General features: G+C 46.2%; 1 protein-coding gene across 1 annotated transcript in view; it reads left to right on the forward strand.

Moving 5' to 3' along the window:
* The window catches only part of bnc2 (basonuclin zinc finger protein 2), a 156904-nt gene extending 132645 nt beyond the window's left edge, over positions 1–24259 (forward strand). Inside the window, exons 9-10 of the mRNA XM_083764539.1 lie at positions 8521–10970; positions 20617–24259. Of these exons, the coding sequence (XP_083620665.1) occupies positions 8521–10970; positions 20617–21559 (3393 nt within the window). The 3' untranslated portion in view covers positions 21560–24259. The remainder of the gene's footprint in view (positions 1–8520; positions 10971–20616) is intronic.
* The last annotated feature ends 1016 nt before the right edge of the window (positions 24260–25275 follow it).

Genomic DNA, 25275 nt, shown 5'->3' on the forward strand with positions numbered 1-25275 from the left:
TACGGTTCCTTTAGCACGGTCGGGGCAAGGCCAGGCTGACGTTACCCCAGACTCAGCTCGTGAAAAGAGACAGTGTAATCGATGGATCAGGCCCCAGGGGTCTGAACGGTGCTCACACTGAGAGTGTGTGTGTATGTGTGTGTGTGTATGTATGTGTGTGTGCGCGTGCGTGCGTGCGTGCATGCGTGCATGTGTGGAGGTTCTGATCTCAGACCGCAGGCTTGACTTTGCTCCACTGAGGCGGCGCACCCATCAGGGGCCCAAAATGGCTTCCATGTGCCGCCCCACATCTGCACCTCTGCTGGGCTGTGGCCAAAGGACTGTCCTTTCCTCTTTGAAAGATGCAGTGGGACAGATTTAAAACAAAGGGAGAGAGAGGGGAGAGGGGGTGAACCGGAGGTTATGGGATGCTTTCTTTATTCACGGCGGGGCTGTTTTTCAGAAAGGCAGGTATAGAGAGAGAGAGAGAGAGAGAGAGAGTGAGAGAGAGAGAGAGCATGTAGAAAAACTATAACGGGAGAGTGTTTACCAAGAGCCACCTGGACATTAGGGAGCGCCAGATTGTGACTCACCCTTTTGCGTTAAAGCAGTCTATAACAGCCCCCCCAACACACACACACACACACACACACACACACACACACACCTTTGCAGTCTCTTGCTATAATTCTACCCTCCAGTCGATTAGTGTGCCCGTAGCAACAACTGACACAGGGTCATGAATTTTTAACCAAAGCCTTGAGTTAAATCAGGTTGAGAGGTGAAGGCGGGGGTATCTTGTGGGCTAGTTGGTTGATCAGCGGTGTCTGGCCCTGGTGAAACAGGCCTGTGGCCTCATCTCAGTCACTCACACCACGAGCCTCTCCACAATCACCACTCTTGTCTGGCACTGATGAGCATAATATTGACCAAGATGAGGGCCCCCTTTGCACGGTTGTTAATTAAATAACAGAGGAGGAATCAAGCCTAGATAGATCTGGTCCATGGTTGTAACAAGGAATATGAGGGAGCACAGAGGGCCATGTGTGGACTTTATTGAATCACCTGTGTTTTCCAAGTCTGACCTTTTTTTCCTTTTTTTCTTTTTTTTAAAGAGGGAGTACTGGCTTTATATGGAAAACAGGATTCACTGAATCTGGCTTGTGCTGTTTCCAGATGAGACTTTTTTCTTCAGCCAGACTAAAGCGTCCTTTTATCGTTCTTTACTGAATTTGGAAGCTCCTGGCCATCAATATACAAGGGCTGTTGTACTCGGACGTAGATGTTGTATAATTACATTACTATGTACTGAGACAGGTCCATGCTTTGGCACATGAGGATAGATCTAATAATTTAAATCCAGATGCTTCATGTTCTGTCACATATAGTAACTCTTGTAACCTTTTGAATGCAACAAGCACAAGTAAAGAAGATATTGACTTGCTAAAACACCGAATTACAACTCTGGCTACTGCAGATGAGACATAGCAACTTCTAAAGCAGACACACCACATCCATGTACGCGTCACAACCAAAAGTGAACGCTTCTCTTGAAGTACAAGTGCGAGAACATAGTATTTACCGTGATCACAGGGCGCTAATTTTAACCTCGGCGCTTCTTACAAATGTCCTCCACCCACGTATGTAGCTTATCAACTCCCTTGCGGTCCATCACGGTAGAAGAAGTGGAGAGATGGTTGTTCACACATGACCCATGACCTGCTACTGGGGAGCCAGCCAATGGGAGTGGGGGTCTAAAGGGCCATGGGAGCTCTGGGCCCTCTGAAGTGATGGCTCCAGGCGATGGGCTTTGTGTTGAACCCCATCCTCCTGCAACCCAACCCCACCCCGGTGCCCCCTCTCTCTCTCGCCACTAGCCATCCTGCATTATTCATACCGCCAGGAGATGGGAGGAGACACACAGAGAGAGAGAGAGGAATATGGAAGAGGAAGCACCAAAGGTTCAAGACCTTCTCAGATCACAAGGAACTTCTGCTTAACCTCCCTTGAAGTGGCAGCGCAGGGATAGAGATGCTTTTCTCTGGGAGCTGTATCTGAGAGCCAGGCCCAGGGATCAATGTGGGATTCCCCCCGAGGCCTGGGTAGGGGGATCGCGTTCACCACCAGGCGATTGGTGGATCAATGTGGTTCCCATGGTTTGTCTTGCCACTGTGAGAGCCATTCCCCCCCCTCATTGCAGCGTGATGCCGCCTCGTGATTGGCCGGTCACACTGAGCTGCCCTAAGGTGAAGGTGCATCCACAGCAGCTGTCATCCCACGCAGGCTGATACGGCTTGTCTCTAGGCCAAGATGAACATGTAAACACCTCAGGCTGCATGGTGTATACCACACAACAAACCTGACAGGAGAATCAGAGCCAGAGACACTGTGGTTTGCCAACATACAGTACAGCAGCCGGACAGGAATTGGTTTTGGGGACAGTGGTGCAGGAAAGCACTGATATTTACTAGCCTGGGAACCCGACAAATCTGTGAGCTCACTTTTTTATTTGCTCTGGCACTTTTCGCCTGGCCCTCCTCCTCCTGCTCTGACAGATCTCCAGCCGACCTGGCCCAGGTCGGGCCAATCACAGCCGTTTATCTAATATGGCACGGGTTTGATACCATGACTGACAGTCCATTCAGTGCAACGCACCTGGTTCACGAAACTCAAACTAACTCTCAGACTACGCAGTGCTGATCAAATCAAGATTATGCTACGTGCCTATTTCCTGCCACAGCTGCTTTCAGAAACAATTTTTTTAGTGTGCTTTTAGCTGTAATATAAAAGTTTGTGACCAGACCCCCATTTTTCCTACTTGAAAACGGAAGTGCGAAAACCTAGCACCAGACGACTTGCTCAGCAATATGTCACAACTTTGGTTGCTCTGATAGGTTGTAGTATAGCTCTATCCAATTGCATCCAGACTGAGTATTTTGGTCTGCGCCTCCTTGGAATTAAAAAAAGATCTGAGATGTTCCAGATTATTGGCATTGGAAAATTGGTCTGGCAATGCCAGGGTATAGAGCTCCGAAGTCCTGACGTCTGTTTCTAGCGAAAATGTAACTAATTCAGTAGCAGTCAGTTGATTCTTCATATCCATACGAGTGAAACGGCCGGGGATGACATGTTTATTTATCAAACACAGTTCTTACATGAGGTGATTTAACATCTCCCTATGGGGATTACAATGCAAATAAAAAGTACATGAACCCGTGGATTTGCGCCTTCTACCAATATTGACGTCAGACTTCGGTGCTCCATTGATATTTACTGTAAAGGGACCACAATAAAACAAAGACTATAATGTGCGTACAGTGAACACCTAACTATATACTGTACCTGTAGCTCAGCATTGTGTACTGTAGATGAAGGATCTGCCATTCAATACACCGTACTGGACCTCTCATATTAATTGCTCACATTAACCTTGCTAGCCTGTGCTTAGCACACCACCTTTCTTCTGCACTGCTTTACAAATACACTCAGTCAGTGAGTATGATAGGTGATGATTAGTGAAAATCTTGTATGTATGCACAGCCCTTAATCCCTTAAGCAAACCACCCTAGAAGCCCCTATGGTTACACACACATGCGCGCGCACACACACACACACACACACACACACACACACACACACAAACACACACACACACACACACACACACACACACACACACACACACACACACACACACACACACACACACACACACACACACACACACACACACACACACACACACACACACACACACACACACACACACACACACACACAGCATTGTGTCTGGCTAATTGCATAATTGGCTGCTTTGTTTTAACTGACAGTGGTGGTGTCTTGGCCCATGACAAGGTTCATAATTTGCTCATCCTGCTTGTCAGCGTTAATTTACAAGGCAGGTACCCCCCGCCCTGTAACAGCACACGCACGCACGCACGCACCCATGCACGCACGCACGCACACACTAGCCACTACGATATTTTTACCGCAGTAAGTCCAGCAAATAAAGTCCAGTATAAATGTTGCTTCTGCGGTAGGCACGAGGTAACGTTAATCTTAGTGGTATGGATCATGTGATTGTCACCAGGGTTCAGAGCCATGCAAAAGAAGCAGTGAATAAAACATAGTTACCAGCATGCGCAGGCTGACCATTCTCCACATGAAGAGTGTTGTTTTCCTGTCATCTCTTTCTGTCTGTCAGTCTCTGTCTCAGCTCTCTCTCTCTCTGTCTCTCTCTCTCTCTCTCTCTTTCTCACCCTCTCCACTGTAATTATTGGTTAATAGTCATTAACCTGGCAAACAGAGGTTTAGGCGTATTGTTTAAAGGACTCAGGGATGCATAATGACAGACTAATATGTCATAGCAGCACACAGGGGTGGGTGGTGTGAGAGCGAGTGGGGGGAGGGTGGGGTTTTAATGAGATTTTACTGGAGGGAATGTGGCGTGTGTGCATGAGGAGGTAGATATGGGCCTGGAAAATCCAGAGACGGGGGTGTGGGTGTGGGTGGGGGAAGGGAGCACATTAAGCTAATTGGAAGATGAGTGCCTACTTGTAAAAGTGCTTCTAATGGCATATTTGTTACTCTGCCGGCAACGTCGCCAGGCTAATGCGCCAGAGTGGGCTAAGAAGTAGCAGCGAGGGCTACGGGGACCTGTGTTTGTCTGCAAATATGCAGTGGCGTGTTGTGTACACACTCAGGCCCATGGCGTGCCCATGAACTATACATCTGTTTCCATGTTCACACTGTCCCACTCTTTATGCTATGATCTGTAAAAAAAATATTATTTACCCACTTGTAACTCAGAGACACGTAAGAGTTCATTTTGCAATTTTGTTATTGATACATTCTTAGGCCTAAATGTGAAATTAACACTGAGGATTTTACTCATACAGCCTACTGTATAATGTATGTCTTGACTTCACATATTTACGCACTCACTCACTCACTTCACGTTTAAATACATAATCTAGATTTTGTAGACCGCGTGGAGATGTATTAATTCTCAATTAATACAGTGGTTTAGGGTCTTTGAGAATACAATTTATTACATATTGTATTAAATTACACTTAAGTCTCTGAAAATAAATTGCTACATCTGTAGACTTTGATCATCTATTACCGTTTATGGAGCATTTAGCCATTTCTGTGCATATAATCCTGTGGTCTGGAATTTGATCGTTGCCATAAAACAAGGTATTGCGAACTGCAGCGCCGCATACCACAGTTATATAGCACTGAGGTTAAAGGAATGGCCATGTAATGAGAAGTTCCTAAACTTAAATAAAAAGCACATGAATTTCTCCCACTACTGTATACGAGATCTGTGGATCAGTTTAGTCCGCTAGCCAAGCTTGTCTGCCCTCATAACCTTCTCTAGCCCGCTGTGATGCTTTGCTCCGGTCTCCGTCTGCAGGCATGCTCTCTGTGTTCCGAGCTAGGCCATGGCCTAAAGCCCCTGTTGATTGGGCTCCAGAAGTCGCTGGACCAGCGGACGGGGAGTGTTTGTGTAGCCCCCCTCTCACACACACACTCTGCTCAGCAGAGTTCCTGACCTGTAGCTTGACAGCTGGCTGGCCCTCGCTAACACTAACGGATTCCATTTGGTAGAAATTACATGCCGCACCATTGCATTCAGACTTTCTTCTTTGATTTAACAATGAGTGGGGAAGTAGAGAAAAGGAGGAGTTGACTAGGATGAGGATCAGATTAATGTGTGAGCAACATTTGGTTCCTTTATCTGCGCGCACGCGTGTGCGTGCGTGCGTGCGTGCAGCCTACATAATATATCGCAAAAGGCACTTCTCCACATCACCTGAACGGTATGGTACAGGATCATCATGATCATCACTACCAAATGACTGTTGTTTTGTTTTGGTACTAACCGTGCTGAATGGTAGGAGCTATGCGTCAGGTCTGTCAATAGCCCAAACAAAAAGTCACAAGATTAAATAAATGAGAACTAGAAATGTTTCATAAATTCTGAATAAACCCAAATGTTACAAGCTGTATAGTTGTGAATGCCCTTTGTTTTCCGCCATTGAACAAAGCCAAAATCGTTGCTCCAGAAATATTTCTCTCTCTTTCCAGCCTTTTTTTTCGATTCTATCCTCTCCTCCGTCTCGTCCACTCTCATTTTGCGACTTTGACTTGATTAACAGGTATATTGTTTAATGGACATGGAAAGTAGACGAATTAGCAAATGTTTGCCATCCTGTACCGTACCGCACTGATATCTGGAGAATCACCAAAAACATGGACGGTGCTTCCCACTGGAATAGAGCACAGGCTTAATGCCTGGTCTTTCTTTCTTTTTCTTTTTACAATGCAACAACTGCAGAAAAAAAGAAGAAAATCTTCTTACTGAAACTATTCAAGTATTCGCTTACTAATTTGGTTCAGTTTTTTTTATTCCAATTAAATAAAATGGAAGTATACAAATGCCCCAATGGCCGTGCAGTATGAAATAATAGTACCCAGACCTCAAATTTAAAGTTATACCTCCAGGCAAAGACTCTGAAGCGCACACAGAATGAAAAGTGTAAAATGTTTTTTAATGTATATTTAACAACAAATGCCCCAGTGACTATTGATGTTTCGTCTCAGAAGGTCTGCTTCTCCAGTATATCTGAGGGCGTGATGTGAAACCACTCAACAACCCCCTGCCTCCTCTCTCTCTTTCACTTTATTTAGATTTTTTTTCTCTCTTCTTCCTCTGCATCTCTTCCATCCCATCTCCCTTCTCTCTCTTTAAACATGTATCTTTGTGATGTTGGTTTTCTGCAGCTTTATATTCATAAGAGACGAGTTGCCATTTATCTTGTATTGGTCCTGGCAGGCAAGGGGCCTGCATGAAAGGTTACCATAATTGTCACTATACTCACCTCACGTTCTTCCACGATGTCACTTTTGTCGGGTCCCACAGGAACCTGTGTCAACTGTACTATTAAACACATATTAGACTAATCTTTCCTCATCTATCTCTATCTTTCCTTCAGTCTCCCTTTGTTCTATCTGTTTTTATTCCTCACCGTCACACAAATACACAGACCATCTCATACAACAGCCATAGAGGCAACAGAGGCAACCCTGGTCTCCCGTATGGGAAACAAAACGTTTGCTGCACATCTTTTTCAGGCAGGACTACTCTGCTACATAAGCAGCCATTTTATTCCAGTTGTGTTATCAGTGCTGCTCGATGTCGTTGAGAACACTGGGTTCATACAAGGTGACAAAAGCACTGGGTCAAGTATTCTGTACATCATCAAAGTTAGGAGCTCGACCGCAAATCTTGAATTCGGGTCCTTGCCAAGATTCTTTTCCCAGAATTCCTTGCCATGTCTTGGTGTTTGGCAATGTGCACATTTAGCAAGGGAGTCTGGGCGTTTTACTTTTCAGCGGTTAATAGCACCATCTCCAAAAAAACACACTAGCCAAGGAAACTGCTCCTTTTGGAATAATGCTCCAAAAGTCTCCCATTGGAGCAATCCTGTTCCTCTCAGGATGGAAACTAGTTTCCCACGCTTCCCAGGGTCTACAAAAGTCCAGGATTATGAAACTCCATGGCTCATGTAAAAGATCTACTTCTGACATTCACTTCATTACATCTTTGGCCCTTCTATAGCGCCTTCTCTGTCCTCATGGGCAGACATGGTGAAATGCAAGCCCGCGCATTTTTTCAGTTGACACAGTCCCTGGTGACAAAATACAGCTTCATTAATATTTAATCTGACAGAAGATATGCATCCTGTAAACCTAATTAACATAAAGCACAGTAAATACTGCTCCACAGCCGGCTTAATGAGAGGAAAGCGAGCTCAGTGTCACCTCGAAGGCGTCTTCAAAGACGACCTTAAATAAACATGAGTTTTCTTATTTGAATGTCCAACGCTGTTCCCTCACACAGTACATCGCAAGCCTGCTTTGCGGCTCCCTTGAGGATTACATTACCTCTGAGATGTAGACGCACACTAAGAAAAATGCTTGCCAACTGAGGTGCAATTAGTGGCTCACGTTAATTATCCTATTATTTCCCTTAACGACTGACGCTGGATGTAAATATTAGAGGGGACTGTGTGCGTGTATGGAGGGAGTCTCAGCGAGAGTTCACATCTTTTAGAGGGCTGTTTTTGTTAAAGAGTCTCACAGCAAGTAGATCAACAGCATCGTCCCCACAATGTAGAAATTTCACTGAGACCCATTAGTAGCCCCCCACCCTGGTGGTCTCAATTTGTTTGCTTTAGACTCGATTAATCTCTCACCCGTTCTCATCGCTTTGTAGCTAATGACTGCATTTGCATGGCTGGATAATAGCTAAAAGTGGATGAACAGAGATAGGAAAACAGTGGGACAGTGGGAGGGAGTATTTTGACAAAGTTCTATTATTCACTTGTCGCTCCAGGGGCCCGTGAATTTCATGGGCAGAAACCCCTCCCTCCCACACCTCCCTATTGGCTACGCTGATTATGCACAATCAATGATGTTTTTTTTGTGTGTGTGTGTTTGTCTTCTGTCTTGTCTCCTCTCTTGGGCCTCCAGGATACTGCAGGCAAGGTGCTGGACCGCTGGACCATCATGTCCCGGGAAGAAGAGATCATCACCCTGCAGCAGTTCCTTCGCTTCGGCGAGACAAAGTCCATCGTTGAGCTGATGGCCATTCAGGAGAAGGAAGGCCAGGCGGTCACCGTTCCCTCCTCCAAGACAGATTCCGGGATCAGGACATTCATTGAAAGCAACAATCGAGGCCGTAGCCCGGGGCTGCTGACACATCTGGAGAACAGCAGCCCCTCCAGCATTCACCACTTCGAGAACATCCCCAACAGCCTGGCCTTCCTTCTACCCTTCCAGTACATCAATCCTGTATCCGCCCCCTTGCTGGGCCTGCCTCCCAATGCACTGCCGATGGAGCAGTCTGCTCTGCGGCTCCGCGAGCCAAGCTTGCCTAACCAGAGTGAGCAGATAGACACTAGTGATTCTGAAGTGTCCCTTTCACCTTTCCGCCAGAGTCCCAGCCGTGGGGCCATTTTACCCATGAACAACATTGAGCCCAAGTCGGAGCCAAGCAACAGAGCGTCGCCCATCTCACCGACACCTTCAGCCCATCAGGCCCAACAGGGGCAGACGCCGCTGCAGCAGCAGCAACCGCCACAGAATCCACCACAGACTCACAGTCAACCTCAGTCCAACAGCATGAACGACCACCAGGTCCACCACCACTTTGTGAAGCACGAGCAGTCCAAGGCCATAACCCACTCCTCCTTCTCCTCCAAAATGCACCGCATGCGCCGCATGGGGGCCACTTCTCGCAAGGGCCGCGTCTGCTGCAACTCTTGTGGAAAGACCTTCTATGACAAAGGCACCCTGAAGATCCACTATAACGCTGTACACTTGAAGATCAAGCACCGTTGCACCATCGAAGGCTGCAACATGGTCTTCAGCTCGCTGCGCAGCCGCAACCGCCACAGTGCCAACCCCAACCCCCGCCTGCACATGCCCATGCTGCGCAACAACCGAGACAAAGACCTCATCCGCTCCACTCCCGGTACGCCCGTCATATCCAGCTCCAAGAGCTGTGGGTTCACCCTCACCAGCCCAGGGAGGCCACCCCTGGGCTTCAGCACTCCACCACTGGACTCCATGATCCACTCGCCCCTGCAGAGTCCCCTGGTGTTCCCCTCCTTGAAGTCGGTGCACCCAGTCCAGCCGGTGCCCCCGTTCTACCGCACGCTGCTATCCCCCGCAGACCTGGTCAGCCCTCCGGTGTCACTGCCCACCAGCCCCATCCTGCCGAACGCCACCAACAGTACCTCTATGATGGACCACCAGCAGCACCTCCTGGCCGCTGCAGCCATAGCCTCCCACAACACCAACCACCACCACAATCACTTGTCCGACGCCGGGCCCATGTCACATCGCCTGTCCACCCCGAGCGGCGCCAACCAGGACCACGCCGCCACCGCCACCAGTGACCCCACCCCCAAGAAGAAGCCACGCAAGTCCAGCATGCCGGTGAAGATCGAGAAGGAGGTGATCGACGTGGCGGACGAATATGACGAGGACAAAGATGAGGACGAAGATGACAACTGTCACCATCACCACCATCACCCCTCGTCCCTTCTCCACAACAACAACATCAAGATGAACGGAAACTGCAACAGCAACAACAACAACAACGGCGGCGGCAGCAGCGGGAACCACAGTGGCGGCAGTGGGCACCAGTCGCCCTCCCAGGACGAGATGAGTCCCGGACTGACCCTGCGAGGAATGATGAGGCACGGCGAGGACGAATGCCGAGACGGCCCCCCGGGGGGCAACGAGGGCAGGGTCGGCGGGAATGACCTCCGGGGCTCCAGTGCAGAGCTCCGGTGCATGGGCAGCTTCACCTCGGAGGACCAGGACCACGAGAGGGACTTTGAGAACGAGTCCGAGACCTCAGACTCCAAAATGTACTACCGCGACGAGATGATGGACGTCGACGAGCACCAGCAGAAACTCAGCAGGTGTAGCGGCGAGCTGGACAAGGAGCACGAGGAGGAGGAGGAGGGCAGGGAGGAGGCCCTGCAGCTGAGGAAGGAGATGGAGGAGAAGAGACGGTCCTCACCCTCCCCTCACCTGCAGCCGCCCATCAAAATCAAGGAGGAGCTCAACGACCCCACCTATGACATGTTCTGCATGAGCCAGTACGGCCTCTACAACGGAGGCATGGCGGCGGCCGCCGCCGCCGCCGCCAGCATGGCCGCCCTGCACGAGAGCTTCATCTCCTCCATGGGGTACGGCGCCAGCCCTCCTCCCAAGTTCCCCTCCTCGCACTCGCCGGAGGGGGACCTGTGCTCGAGCCCCGACCCCAAGATCTGCTACGTGTGCAAGAAGAGCTTCAAGAGCTCCTACAGCGTCAAACTCCATTACAAGAATGTGCACCTCAAAGAGATGCACGTGTGCACTGTGGCCGGCTGCAACGCTGCTTTCCCCTCCCGACGGAGCCGAGACAGGTTAGTGCCAGTGGACACTCTTTCAGACATGCTGCTATAAACAGTCCCCATGTAAAATAAATGTATCAATTGCAGGTAGGTTTACAGCAAACGTTACATTTCTTATAGTGCTTAAGCCTGCTAACTATATTTCAGGTGGTTAAAATTACATATGTTCAAAGGACATACGTTTCTGATGTGATCTAGGCACAAATCCGTTTTAGCAGCTTAGTATGATATAAGTCACCTGATATTTACTTTTGTGTGAGTGGTATAATCTTTTACTCTGCACCAAAAACCACATGGCTTAACTCCTACTGGATCAACTGCATAATAGCATAAAGCTACTCCACTGGCCTAGATAGTGTATCACTTAACATCTGTTTAGCTAACGGAATGCTAAAAGAAAGGTTCAGGGACATCTGCTCCTTATCAAGGCAAAGTTAAGAAGAGTGTCAGTGTGAGAAATTCACACACACACACACACACACACACACACACACACACACACACACACACACACACACACACACACACACACACACACACACACACACACACACGTGTCATTTACCTGCCTTTCGTTACCTGCCTCACCGTGTCACTAGGCAGGTGAAGGCTCATGCATTAACATAGAAGGCAGTCTGTCAAACCACTGCATTTATTAGCACATCTGGAGGTGAGGCTAGCCACGCTCACCTGGGCTCGTTAACACATCACTGTCCCACAAGCTCAACCCTATTCCTTCCACCCAGATCATATACATTAGCAAGTACTGTAGCATGAGGTTAACATGCAACATAACACATACTGAGGGCACACTGTCATATCACAAAAGTCCTTGGCAGCTTATTTTCTCAGAGGGAATTATTAACAGTTGTTTTGGCATAAAAGGGGATTACTTAATATAATAGCTTCAAGACAATGAGTCACATACATTATATTCAAATATAGATAATTTATTGCTGACTTTCACGTCAACTAGAATGAATCAAATCAAGGAGCTTCATTATAAAAATATTAAAGCATCAAAAACTGGCACAAGAGGCCTGGCAGCACACGCACACGCGCACACATGCACACACGCACACACGCACACACACACACACACACACACACACACACACACACACACACACACACACACACAAACACACTCGCGTGCTCAGTGAGGCTTACAGTATTCCCCTGGCAGTCGTGTAAACAAGTGAGGTCACTTTTGTGAGAGTTCCAGTCACTCAACGCAGCAGGGCCGCGGCATAAAATGGCCCTTGAAAGGAATTGTAAATTCTGTCCCGCCCCTCTAAAATACACAGCGCTTCGAATGTAACAAATGCATGTCTTTCAGCCAGTCTCTCTCCCATGCAGCTATCTGTCTATCTAGCACAGCCCTTCTCGAGCACAGCCCGTGTGTCTCTCAGTAATGACACGCAGCGCGGTCGAGAGGCTCACTCATTCTAAGCCCTTCGGGGGGTGAATGGGAGATAAAAAAAACCTTTTTATCACGTTACGGCCGTGACAAGCGACACTTATTTAGATGAAAAGAAAGCTGCATGTTTCCCTTTTTCCCCTTTACCTTCTTGTAATTTGCAAACAAAGCTTCTCAAGAGGGGATTTATTTTTATTTTTTACTCAGTGTTTTGTCTCATTCTCATTTGCACATGCACCCGCGTTCACACACACACGCACGCACGCACGCACACACACACACACACACACACACACAGACCCTTGTTCATTCCGCTACCCGGGGCCTTTTTCGTATCAAGTTCCCTGTTTCAGTGGCATCTGTTCCCAGCACTGTTTGTTCATTAGCAGCGTGCAAATAGAGCAGGTGACTCTGGGACTGTGTCAGAGTGAATACGGAGAGGGCAATTGGAGGAGGGGAGGGGGGGAGGGGGGTCGTCCAGCTACACGGCTCTACCAAAGGTGAAATCACGACGCTCACCTGACACAGCTGTGCCGACAGAAGGGAGATGACAGGAAGTGTTATTAAAGCATGCATAGCCATGCGTTTGTTAGCTACCTGTTCCCCTGATAGGGCTTCGGGCGCGGAGAACGCCCGAGGCATGACAGGCCTGCTGTCTCGACACACACATGCATGCACTCGTATAATGCGAGCACAGATGCATGTGCACAAATCCACGTGCGCACACACACACACACACACACACACACACACACACACACACACACACACAAACAAATGCGTGCACACGCATGCATGCATGCTGATTACAGAGATTTACTATTTGGTCTTGGTTACACCTTATCTCTTTTTAATTAGTTTTATAGAAACATTCCCAGTAGATAGCAGTAGCCTGCTCCTTATCTGAGCATTCAAAGGGTAAGAGATCTACATAGAATATTCATGGTGTGAATTAGAGTGACACAAATTTAAGAGCATAGCAAAAACAATCAAGAGAAGGCTAAACATTACACAGGGAAATGTGGCAGCGGTAATCACATGTACCCTAACTTGTTCTTAATGGTAAGAGTGAATCACAGTGACTGAGAGTCCCACCCTTAAAACTGTCACATGTGTCTCCAATATCATTTAGCCATTCATTTATTTTGTATCTGAGGGCACTGACATAAGCGCTCTTTGCTTTAATTGCGTTAGCATCAGCTGCCATGACCCCTTAAAGGCTTTTAAGAAAACACTTAACTCCAGCACTGACTTACAGTACAATCAGGGACTGCTGTTGAAGGAGTATAAGTGGGTATAGGTTATAGTTTTCAGAATCGTAAGCAAGTAGAGATGAAAATGTTTATCCTTCACCTTGGATCAAGGTCTACATTGTCCCCTCAAAAAAACCTAAATGTGGTAAACGCAGCAGGGCTTTAGAATTTACACAGTAACTCTACATTACTGTGTATTTACATTCTGCATTTAATGCATCTAGCTGAAGCTTTTATACCGTAACATGTGTGACAGCAGAATAAGCTCCAGTTCCCCGTTTCATTTTTCCTCCTAATTGAAACAAGGGTGAAATTAGAGCCACCAAAATGCTTTGTTTCAAGGATGAAACAACAAGCTAATGCTTCAACGTAAACCCATCTGTCACTGGTAAAGACGTCGAGGTCACAAAATAGAAAACCTAAATGTGGATAATAGCATTTTGATTAAGCTAAATTGAATCCAACTTTGGATCGGTGTACTGTATATTGCGGAGCAAGGGCAACTGCCACTGCAATGACCATAATGCATCTTTGAGGGGACTTCATAGGTGGAGTGGAGTTTTCTTCTCTAGACTGACGTAGCAACACTCTATATTGTTTCCATACTTTTGTGTGGTGATGGAGTTGCATTCCTGGTAGCATATGGGAGATATTACTGTGCTGCTGGTCTTTTTGGATCAAATGGGAAGCAAAACAACAGCAGAGACAGAAGGGCACTGCAGTGCTAGAGGAATTCTGGGGGTTTTAGGGCCCAGCCAGTGGTCCGGCCAAGCTCTCATCAAATGTGTCCCTGGATAATCCTGTAACTACATAATGTATGTTTGAGTGTAATGGTAGTGGTAACATGGGGAAATAATTTGGTCATTTTCATAAGAGACAGTTTTTTTCCCTCTCTTTTCCTGATAACGTTATGCACTTTGAAATTGCAAACTGGCACAACTGAAGCAATTTGCACAAAATGCAGCTGAGGTAGTTTCAAATTGTATTATTGGTAAATAGCATTATTGGAGAGATTTTTTTTCAAACTGCTGATGATTTGGCCACAAAAGAAAGTGCAATGACTAATCAAAATCTTAACAATACAGACTTTCGACGGAAGTTTAACGACAGAATAGTGAGACATGCTTTCTTTATAAAAATAGGAAGATGAACCAAAATGGCTGACTAAAGCATCACCTGGGAGCCCAATTTGTTTGTTACAGTCCGAACAATGAACGCTAACCTACGCCGTACGCATATCAGATTAGCCCAACGTCTCAGTCTGAGTGACATCCCAAAGGCGTGTGTATAGGCGCACCCATAAACAGAGGCTCCAAAGTGAATAAGAGCATGAGGACATTTTGATGTGCTGTGCCTGGTTGGAAAATGAGGGGAAAACAACGGAGACAATGACATCGTCAGAGTGGGACACACACTGCAAATGTGATGACACAGCTAAAGATCAAAATCAATCGTCTCGGGTCCATTATGTTAATGAGACTAGAGTAAACAGCGGAACACACACACACACACACACACACAGCTGAGGATAATCTAATGCGGCCTGCAGCAAACCACACGTCATGCGTATGTGTGTGTGTGTGTGTGTGTGTGTGTGTGTGTGTGTGTGTGTGTGTGTGTGTGTGTGTGTGTGTGTGAGCACGTGTGCATGTACGTGCGTGTGGCTGCACAGTGGGGTGTTTCCCCCTAGCCCCCAGGCTGCCTGCAGCACAGAGGTAAATGATTGCATATTTATTGTGGGGAGCGAGCAGCGGTCGTCAGCGTCAGCGCCACAGCAGCAGCCCTGAAGAAGCCTTGTGATTAACTGGTGGAAAGGCGAGCGTACCAGTAATCATGGCCATTATTAGCCTCATTAATCATATTTTCAAAATCGGCCGTACAACTTTCTTTCAATTATCCCCCTTTTTATCACGCTCTTTTTTTCCCCCCCTTAAACCGTCCTTCTGCCACTTCGACCTGCACTTTACGCGTCCGTCCGTCGGCGCAGTGGCCAGCGGCCCGCGTTCACTTCCTTCGCCTTGTTCCTCGTTCCCACAGTGCACCGGGGTGTGCATGCAGCCCACGATCCCCACACATGGGCCACTCGCAGAGGGAGACGGAGTGAAGGTTAATTATGTTGAGCGTCTCTTTCCTCCTCTCTCCTCCTTCTCTTTCCTCTCTCTCCCTGCCTCCTCGCCTCTCCCTCGTTCCCCTCACAGCATGAGGGACCAGCGCTGCTCCCTCACAAGCCGCTCTTCACTCGCCTCTCATAAACAAAGAGCCCAACGCTTATGTAGAGGGAATATATTAATGGCAAGCCACGCATACCAGATCAAAATCCAAACGATTACAAAGTGTGATACTTTCCCTGCAAATAATGCTTTTTTGTCTTATTTCAATGGCAGTTTCCTTGTGATGCATTTGCATTTGGACAGATCTTGCAGTAAAATATTTAGCTCTAGACACTGCAGAAGACATTGTACTATAAATAGAGGATATGATAGCAGTGAGGGAAACTATGTGAAGTTAGCACTGTAAGTAATTTAATTATCTTATATGATGTTCCAGTATCCATTTTATTTGAAAAGAGAGCAGGGCTTAATCTACAAATTCCCGTAATAATTAAAATAAATGTTGTCCTTGTCGAAGTATAGCGGATCAATTAAGTCTTTAATTATTACATCCTGTAATATTATAAATACAAATTTTCTTTCTTTTTTTTTACCCACATAGGTAAAAAACTAAATCTCTTCATCTTCACTCTCAAAAGACAGCGTAATTATTTCTCAGGTGGTGCTTGTGCAGCACAATGAGACGATGCAGTATGGACAGTCTGAGGAGTGGCGGAGGGTGATAAATGTTAGCGAAACTCTCTTGTCCTCCCACTTCCCAGACAAACCTCATAAACGCAGCCCAAATGACAGGAAAGACAAAGAACCACCGCCTCTCTCCTCTCATTTACACATTAGGACTCATTTAGTCAACACACACACGCGTACACACGCACGCATGCATGCAGGCACGGATTGCACGCACGCACACAGTCAAATCCTCAGTGTTAATGTGACTCTGAAGAGTGTAAGAATTGACCCAATTTCTACATATGCAGTTATTTTAATAATGAAAACTTTACACTGCGCAATTTTTTGCATGCAGGCTCATGCGCAGATATACAGTACTGTACATGCATGCATCTGCACACAGACAGACATAGACTACACATCTTGAATTGCACACATGAACAGGCATACACTGTGTTAGTGCAGATGCTAGTACACAACTGCACACGCATATACTAGCATCTGCACTAACACAAACATGCACACACAAGCAAGTTTGCATGCATGCGCGTGCATGCACACGCACGTACGCACACACACACACACACACACACACACACACACACACACACACACACACACACACACACACACACACACACAGGGACAAGGGCCATCACAGGAACCTAAAGATGATTAACGGCGGTCGGGACAGGCACACGCTCGGGCTGCCTCCTCTGCACTGACAAAAAATGGCATCTCCCGAGGCCTCCCCCGTCTTTTGGGCGAAGATGAGACCGTCAAAATTGGTTTGCCAGCCACATTACCGGCCAATGGGGAGGCAGTAGGGAGGTGGAGGAGTTGAAAGGAGGAAGGGGATAGGGGGAGGTGTAGTTGAGGCGTTGGTTTGGGGCTGGAAACATGGAGTATACTGAAATGAAGCCATGCAGTTAGATGGAAAGGGAAAATGGGCCGGAGAGGCTGATAAAGGAAGGGATAAGTATGTTCAGTCTGGACCAACCTGGTCTCTGTAGAACAGAACACACTATACTAAATACTGTACATTTACTTGAATACTATGATTAACCCATTCTGACCTGAGATCAGATTCTAAAAATGTCTATTACATCCTGACAGTTTCATTATTAACCCATTCTGACCTGAGATCAGATTTAAAAAATGTCTTCGATTTTTCAAAAATAGCAGACCTACAAGCTCGTATCGCGCCACTCGGTGGCGCGATATGAGCTTGTAGATCTGCTATTTTTAAATAGCTAAAGCATAACATGATGCTGACACCAAAACGGGTGCCCGTTCAGAATGGGTTAAAGGTATAGTTCACCCCCAAAATGAAAATTTTCTCCTATCATGGATATCTTTTAGTTTTTCTTGCATTCCTAAGACAATAATTTTGATGACCACCTCCCTATGCTCTTCTTTGTGTCTCCATAGGGAGATCAAATGATTGGCAATCAAATGATTGGCTAAGGAATGCGACAAAAAAACAAATGCATATCCATGAATTGAAGTGGGGTGGGTGGGATGGGGTGAGTCAAGTCTTTTTGAGAGTGAGCTATCGCTTTAAGTACATTTTGCATTGCTTTGCAAGCACATGACTTTCACTTTGCTACATTTAAAATATACTGTACTTTTGACTTGTTTTCAACTTTCAAATGTCCAAAATGTCAATACAGCAATGCATTGATATTTAAATGAAGATGTACTTTATTTTACTTTAGCATATACTTTGTCCACCACTGATTGCAGTGATAGAAAGTCACATATACGCTTCCATCACAGGTGGTGAATAATCAAATACGTTCAGTGACTGTACTCCATCACCTTATTCCAGTCGTCTAGCTTGTTATAGACCTGCTGAAAATGTATATCTCCCTGATATAACAACGTACTTGCATTGTGCTGCGTACGGCATTGTAAAGCCAGTGAGTGAATCATGTCCAAACAATGGCAGTTACACATTTATAATCCTTTGATATCCTGTTTGTTTGTGTGTGTGTGTGTGTGTGTGTGTGTGTGTGTGTGTGTGTGTGTGTGTGTGTGTGTGTGTGTGTGTGTGTGTGTGTATAATTGTCATTGTCACATTTAAAAATATTACAAGATGAGCGTAGTTGTGAATGATGTGAATATCTTTCCATTTAGATGTGGTACTGTAGAACAGGTATGCATTCATGTTTTAGTGTCTTGTTTTAAACGGTACAGTACAGGAACTTAACTGCATGGCATTTAGCATGTCTGACTTTAACATCTTGAGACCTGTAGGTAGCCATGGCAACCTAGAGCTTATTAGCAGTGTGAAGGTGTTGTTATAGCGATGGAAGACATTGTTGCAATGGACCCGCCTACCTGAGCATCAAGTACAGCATCCCGCACCTTTCGGATTGTCATGTAACCCGTTAGTTATCACTGCGAATGTAAATGTAAATGAATCAGATTTGGATAATATATACCCCATTCACTACAGTATTTGTACCGTAGATTGTCTTTAATAATCCTGGCCTTTCTCAGCCCCAAATGCCAACACATGTATCTGACCAGACACTGCCACAGATACTGAATCACGACTCCCATATTTTAGCCATAAGCTAACACACATATGGGTGCAACTGCACTATCAAAGGATAAAAGAACAAAGGATTTATATAGTCTTTTTGATCGAAGTCCCACAGTATGGAAGTAGTATATTTTTTTTGCGCGAGCGAGCACACTCGCACACACACACACACACACACACACACACAAACGCACGCGCGCACATACTCTGTGTGTGCGAACAATGACAGCCACGGCCAATCGATTTGCCACGCTCGCTCTCCCCCCTCGGTGCTGACGATGCTCCAGTGGACGGGCTCCTGGTTTGCCTGGTTCATAGAAAAGGGTCCCTCAAATGAATGTATGTTTACCTCTTGCAGGAGAATGTCGGATAGGGAAGTAAATAATTAAAGGAGAGGGACCCTTTTTGACTGCATCAACCCTGCCACTGCTGGTAAGCTCTACAATACATTCTGACTCCATTTGATTTTGATTTTTTTGATTTTGTCCGTCCATTCCAAGGACTGACCCTCTTCTTTATTTATTTTATTTATTAAAACACATGTGTGCCCTCCCTGCATGGAAAAAGACACGCAAGAACACTGGGTGTTTGCTGCTTTCTATGATTTCATTTACAGTTCTGACCCTCATATGATAGGAGTGGGGCCTTATGTGAATGGTCATTCCTGACACCAGTCATTAGTTGCTTAAAGTTGTCTTTGTGTGCATTTTTTTGTGTCACTGTGTGCTGTGGGTCTCCCTCTTTTCCTTTAGTTTGAATTGGCAGCTGTGAAATTGGAGTGGAAAACGCATCGAGTTCGGCTTGTCAGGCTCATTTCACTTCACATCCTTTGAGCATGGCTTGTATGCTAACCCCAAATAACTAACAGCATTGTGGCGTTTAGCATGGCACTTGTTACTGTCCATAGCTCTGGTTTCTTTTATTTCATCGGCTGTGGCGCATTATGGTATACTACTGCTTGTCTTGTGTTTGGGGAAAGAGAAAAAAAAGGTCTGTCTTTATTAAAGCCAGGACTACAAGGATGATATGTTCACGGTATGGGCAGTGATGCTCGATTAAGCCACCTCCAATAGGGAGCCAATGCGATAATGCTGTCAGGGCCCGGCGCTAATATGCTATCCAGTTCCCCTCGATTATCACATTACCACAGCTCGAATCAATTGATAAACTCCCATTCAATATGGTGGAGTATTTAATTGAGTCAGAGTCTATTGGATTTGAGACAGGGCTGTGCAGGGCAGACATGCTGACAGTGGTAAACACGCTAGGAGGATGCTCTCTTTCTCTCCATGTTAGCATGTTGTGCTCCAGTATACTGTACGGTTAGAAGAGCTGCAGGATAGAGTTCCTCTCAGGGTAGTTACTCCACATAATTACAGTAGTTAAAGTTACAAGCACTTCCTGGATAGTGTAACACAGTCATATTGAGACCTACCAAACATTTTGTGTGAGACTATTTAATATATATTATATTATATGAAATAGCATGCCTGATTTTATTTGACAGGTGCTGTTCATTCATGAAATATGATTTGTTTTTGTTGCTTATGTGCAAATTCATGTTGCTGTCTCCAAAGACATCCAAATATAGTGCCATTGTACCTGACATACAACCATCTGACGTTCAGCTATGTGTTTTCTCCTGACACGGCAGGCACAGCTCCAACATTAACCTGCACCGTAAACTGCTGACCAAAGAGCTGGATGACATTGTCCTCGACCCACAACTCACGCCCCTGCCCAAGGACCTGCGGGCCGAGTTCCTGGCCAAAATCTATGCCGGGCACCAGCACCACCTGGGCACCAGCCTAGATGCGCTGGCTGGAGTGGGCATCGTTGGCACCGGCCTGGGAGGAATGACCAACGCCATCACCACCAAAACCACCGGACTGAACCGCGATGCCAGCTCCCCAGCAAACAACGAATACCCCCACCATCACCACCTCCACCACCCTCTTCTCAACCACCACCAAGACCTCCAGCGGCAGCAGCAGCACCAACACCTCCACCACCAACACCACCAACACCACCACCAACACACCAACGGTTTCTACCGAGGCCGGCCGGCAGACGACTACATGGTTCTGGACCTGAGCACCACTTCCAGCATCCAGTCCAGCGGCAGCATCCACTCCTCCCACGAGTCGGATGAGTGCAGCGACGAGGGCATCCTATTGGACGACCTGGAGGGCGAGGAGGAGGAGGGGGAGGAGGGGGGACACGGGGACGAGGACGAGGACAGCGGGGGGGAGGACTGCTCCTCCCGGCAGGCCGAGGGAGGCCGCCGGGATAAAGGAGTCTGCGCAGGAGAGGCACGGGGGGAGGGCATGGACCCATCCCCTTCGCCGGTCCTGCTCTCGTCCACCGGGGGCACCACCAACGGCAGCATTGGCGGGATCCTCTGCAACATCTGCCACAAAATGTACAGCAACAAGGGGACCCTGCGCGTGCACTACAAGACTGTGCACTTGCGTGAGATGCACAAGTGCAAGATCCCGGGCTGCAACATGGTGTTCAGCTCCGTGCGAAGCCGCAACCGGCACTCGCAGAACCCCAACCTCCACAAAAACATGCCCTTCTCCTCTGTCATAGACTGAGAGAATGAATGACGTTTAGCTCCATCCCTTCCGCTCAGTCTGACTGCTGGCCCCTCACCATCCTCCCTCCTCCTCCTCCTCCTCTTCTTCAGATCAGATCTTGACTCCATCCCTTCCCAGGGTCATCAAATACAAGCTTAAATGCGTGTATGCCTACTATACCCGTCCCCTATTAAAGTCATTGTTCCACATTTCTAAGACCCCCCTCTTAAAATCCAATGACTATAATATGTTTCCAAACAAACAAAAAAAACTGAGCATTGTGACTTTTGACTTTTCCTTCTTTGGAAGAATAGGATAAGACACTTGATGTGCGTGGAGTACCCTTTATTCCAAAAGTAAAAAGAAAAATGACTCCACCATTTTTTTTCCTCCATATACCCACTTCTTCTTCCCCTCATTCCTTTAACACTTCTCTCCCGTTTTGTTTCAATGTCCCATCTCCAAAGAATCTATTCAAAATCTTATTTGTGACTTTGCCTGCGAAAATTGATAATGTTGAAGAAAAAAATGAGAAAAACGTTAAACTCTTCTTGTTGTATTTGTGTAATGATAGCTTTTAAAGGAACCCCATCCCCTTTACCAGAGCATGACAAGTTCATTTGTAAATAATGTCCCAAGAGGCTTTTTGGTGTATAACAGTTGTATTGATGGTCGTTCGCTTCTAATTTCTGTTTCCCCCTCCCCCCTCTCTCTCTCTCACTCTCTATCTCTCTCTCTCTCTCTCTCTCTCTCTCGTTATTGTTTTTATGTTACAGTAAAGTACAATACTTCCAGCTATAGGCAAGAAAGAGGTAGCATCTTAACTAGCTTGACTCATTTATGTTGGCCTCAAAGACACATTTAAAACCGAGGCAGTAGGATGAAAAAAATTAAAAAGAATATCATGTGACTTGTTTTATCTACTCGTTAGATATTCAGAGGTTGCCGGCATGCTTTTTTTTTGGCTCCTACAACCGATATAATTTTCCATTTCTGCTTTGATTGATTTTTCGTTTCCTTTTTTTTGTCGTTTATGTTAATTAGCTTTAGTATACCAATTCAGTTTTTTTGCACTTTTGCATCTATACAAGGGGATGTGTAATATTATTATTAACAAGGACGTTTTTGCAGTGGTGAGTTTTGGTGCTGTTTGGGGGAGTCATCGAAGGCTAACACGCCAAGGGAGATGACAGTATGTTCAACATCCCTGTGCCAGGTTCTTTCCTCTTTTATTTTGCACGTGCTTATAGTTCTTTTTCAAATGCTATGTCCTCACAATGGAAAACACACGTAGCCGTCTTTGAACACAAAAAACAAGATCTCACCCCATGCTCAAGCGCCCGCCCGCCCGCCAGCCCCGCCCCTCCCCCCATTCCGAGTCAAGTGTCTCCGAGTTCAACATACTTTTTATTCCTTCAGAACGGATCCCGTGCGTGACTGAATATGAACTGCTGTTTTCTATGAACACAACATTTCGTTTTGCTGTGCTAAGGAATCTTATTCTCTGTCGTCCCTTTTTGTTTAAAGGAGTAACTCCTGTGTGGCTACCAGGTACCATCACCGTAATTAGCTCAAAAAGGTTCAGTGGCGAGAACCTTTTCTACTGCATGTACTTATTGTGACACGGTCGCACCGCGGCTTATCAATGCAAGAGCCGGTGATTGTTTTTTTTATGTTCTTTGACATACTCCAAGTAAAGAAATGGTGCGTCTTAATGATTTGAAAAAAGAAAAAAAGAAAAAAAGAGGATGTAAGAAAAAAAAGGTGGGAAATATAAAGATGAAAAGAAAATAGTCCTTCAACTGTGACCAAAACAAGCATTCACTTAAAAAATGAAAAAAGTCCTCCAGTATAAGGTTGTACTGTAATTATAGCCCTATTGGATTGATATGATGCACTTGAGTCTTAAATCTTTTGTTGCTGTGATATTTTTAGGGTATCGGTTTCCGTTGCTGGGTTGTCAACAACCAGTGTGCTCTGTGAAAAGAACAAACTATATTTCTCTGGCTATCATTTTGAAGCCATTTCAAATTGTGTTCATAACTAAATCTTAAGGTACAAGTATTTCCAGTAACTGGGCAAAGTAGCTATAGAGGGGAAAGGGGGTATTTATTGAAGGGTGATGTTATCCTTACATTTGCTTTATTGTTTCCTTTTCTTTGTTTTCTTTTAATGGCCCAGAATGAGAAAACCTTTTGTAAAAAGGATTTTTTTTTTTTAAACACAGAATGATTGTTCCTTATTTTGGTTATCCAGTGTGTTATGCCTGATTTCTGCTTTGTTGCACGCGTGTGACACAATGTACAACTAAGTATACAAAATCAGGCTTTATAGCAAAGGCATGTGCTCCTCTTTTCTCAGCTCAGAGAGGATGGGAAGAAACGTGTGCAGTGTTACGTGGTGTGCTGTGTACAGTGTTCAAATCCAAACCACTTATATTCATGACAGTATTGCAAAATCCCATTTCTACCTTTTAATTGTCTTAAGCCATTTAGTGCAAGTATTCTCTCTCTCTCTGTCTCTGACACAGTGAGTGTGTGTGTGTGTGTGTGTGTGTGTGTGTGTGTGTGTGTGTCACAGCAACGACCTACGCTGTAACCCATCATTGAGTATCATCATCTTTTGTTGTTGTTTTGAGGCTCTGCCTACACGGCAATGAGCAGCTTAAAGGAAGGGAGAGAGAGAGAGAGAGAGAGAGAGAGAGAGAGAGAGAGAGAGAGAGAGAGAGAGAAATAAAGAAAGAGAGTGCAATAGACATAGGTGAGAGAGAGAGAGAGAGAGAGAAAGTGATGGAAAGGTTGCAGAGGTGGAGGGCTGACTACGGAGGAAGGAATGACAGGGAGCATCATTAAAAATGTGCTTCTTCTTCTCCTTTACCTGGAGGCGTCCCTGCCGCTCCACCTCTCATCTGTCTAATAACTCACTTGTCACTTTGTAACGCTGCCAGACGGCCCAGCTGCTGACAAGAATGTGACAACGGCAGGAAAGACAAAGAGAGAGAGAGAGAGAGAGAGAGAGAGAGAGAAAGAGAGAGAGCAAATTCAGCTTTAACACTGTACAATGCACTGTGGCTCAATTTGTTTAAATTCATTTTAACCACTTAAACCCGGTGTACTTTGTGTACGTCAATAATGAAAATAGCCAATCGACCAGCTATACTTCATTGAATTGTTTACTATTCCCATTATGACATGCACAGTATAGGGATGCTAGGTTTAATTAATTATGACATGCACAGTATAGGGATGCTAGGTTTAATTCACTTGCCAGTCGCCTCTGATCCAATTCAGTTCAGTTTCAACTCTTGGGTCCTGTTCCCCTGTCCCCGTCCCCCCCACCCACCCACCCCCTTTCCCTCGTTCTCAATTTGTCCGAGCGCAGTCAGTCATCTAACATCGCCTTCTTTTTTCCTTCCACCCGCCAGTCACTCACTGGCTCCCCCGTCCCCCAGCAGCGGGACTGGGTCCTATAGGGACACCCACTAATAGTGTATGCTTAAGTTCACTGGACGGCCATGGCGTACGAAGAAGGGATGGGGTAATTGCCTGTTTATCCCAAGTGAAGGGAAAATTGAGTACAGGAACCCCTGTCTGTTCCCAGAGGACTGAGCTTCACTGAGCCGCTAGCTGCCTCATTCACTCACTGCATAGTAGCACCCCCCACCACTCATTCTCTCTCTCTCTCTCTCTGTCACACACACGCACGCACGCACGCACGCACACATTGTGGAGTGC

Source organism: Protomyctophum parallelum (assembly GCF_964188405.1).
Source record: "Protomyctophum parallelum genome assembly, chromosome: 5".
NCBI lineage: Eukaryota > Metazoa > Chordata > Actinopteri > Myctophiformes > Myctophidae > Protomyctophum > Protomyctophum parallelum.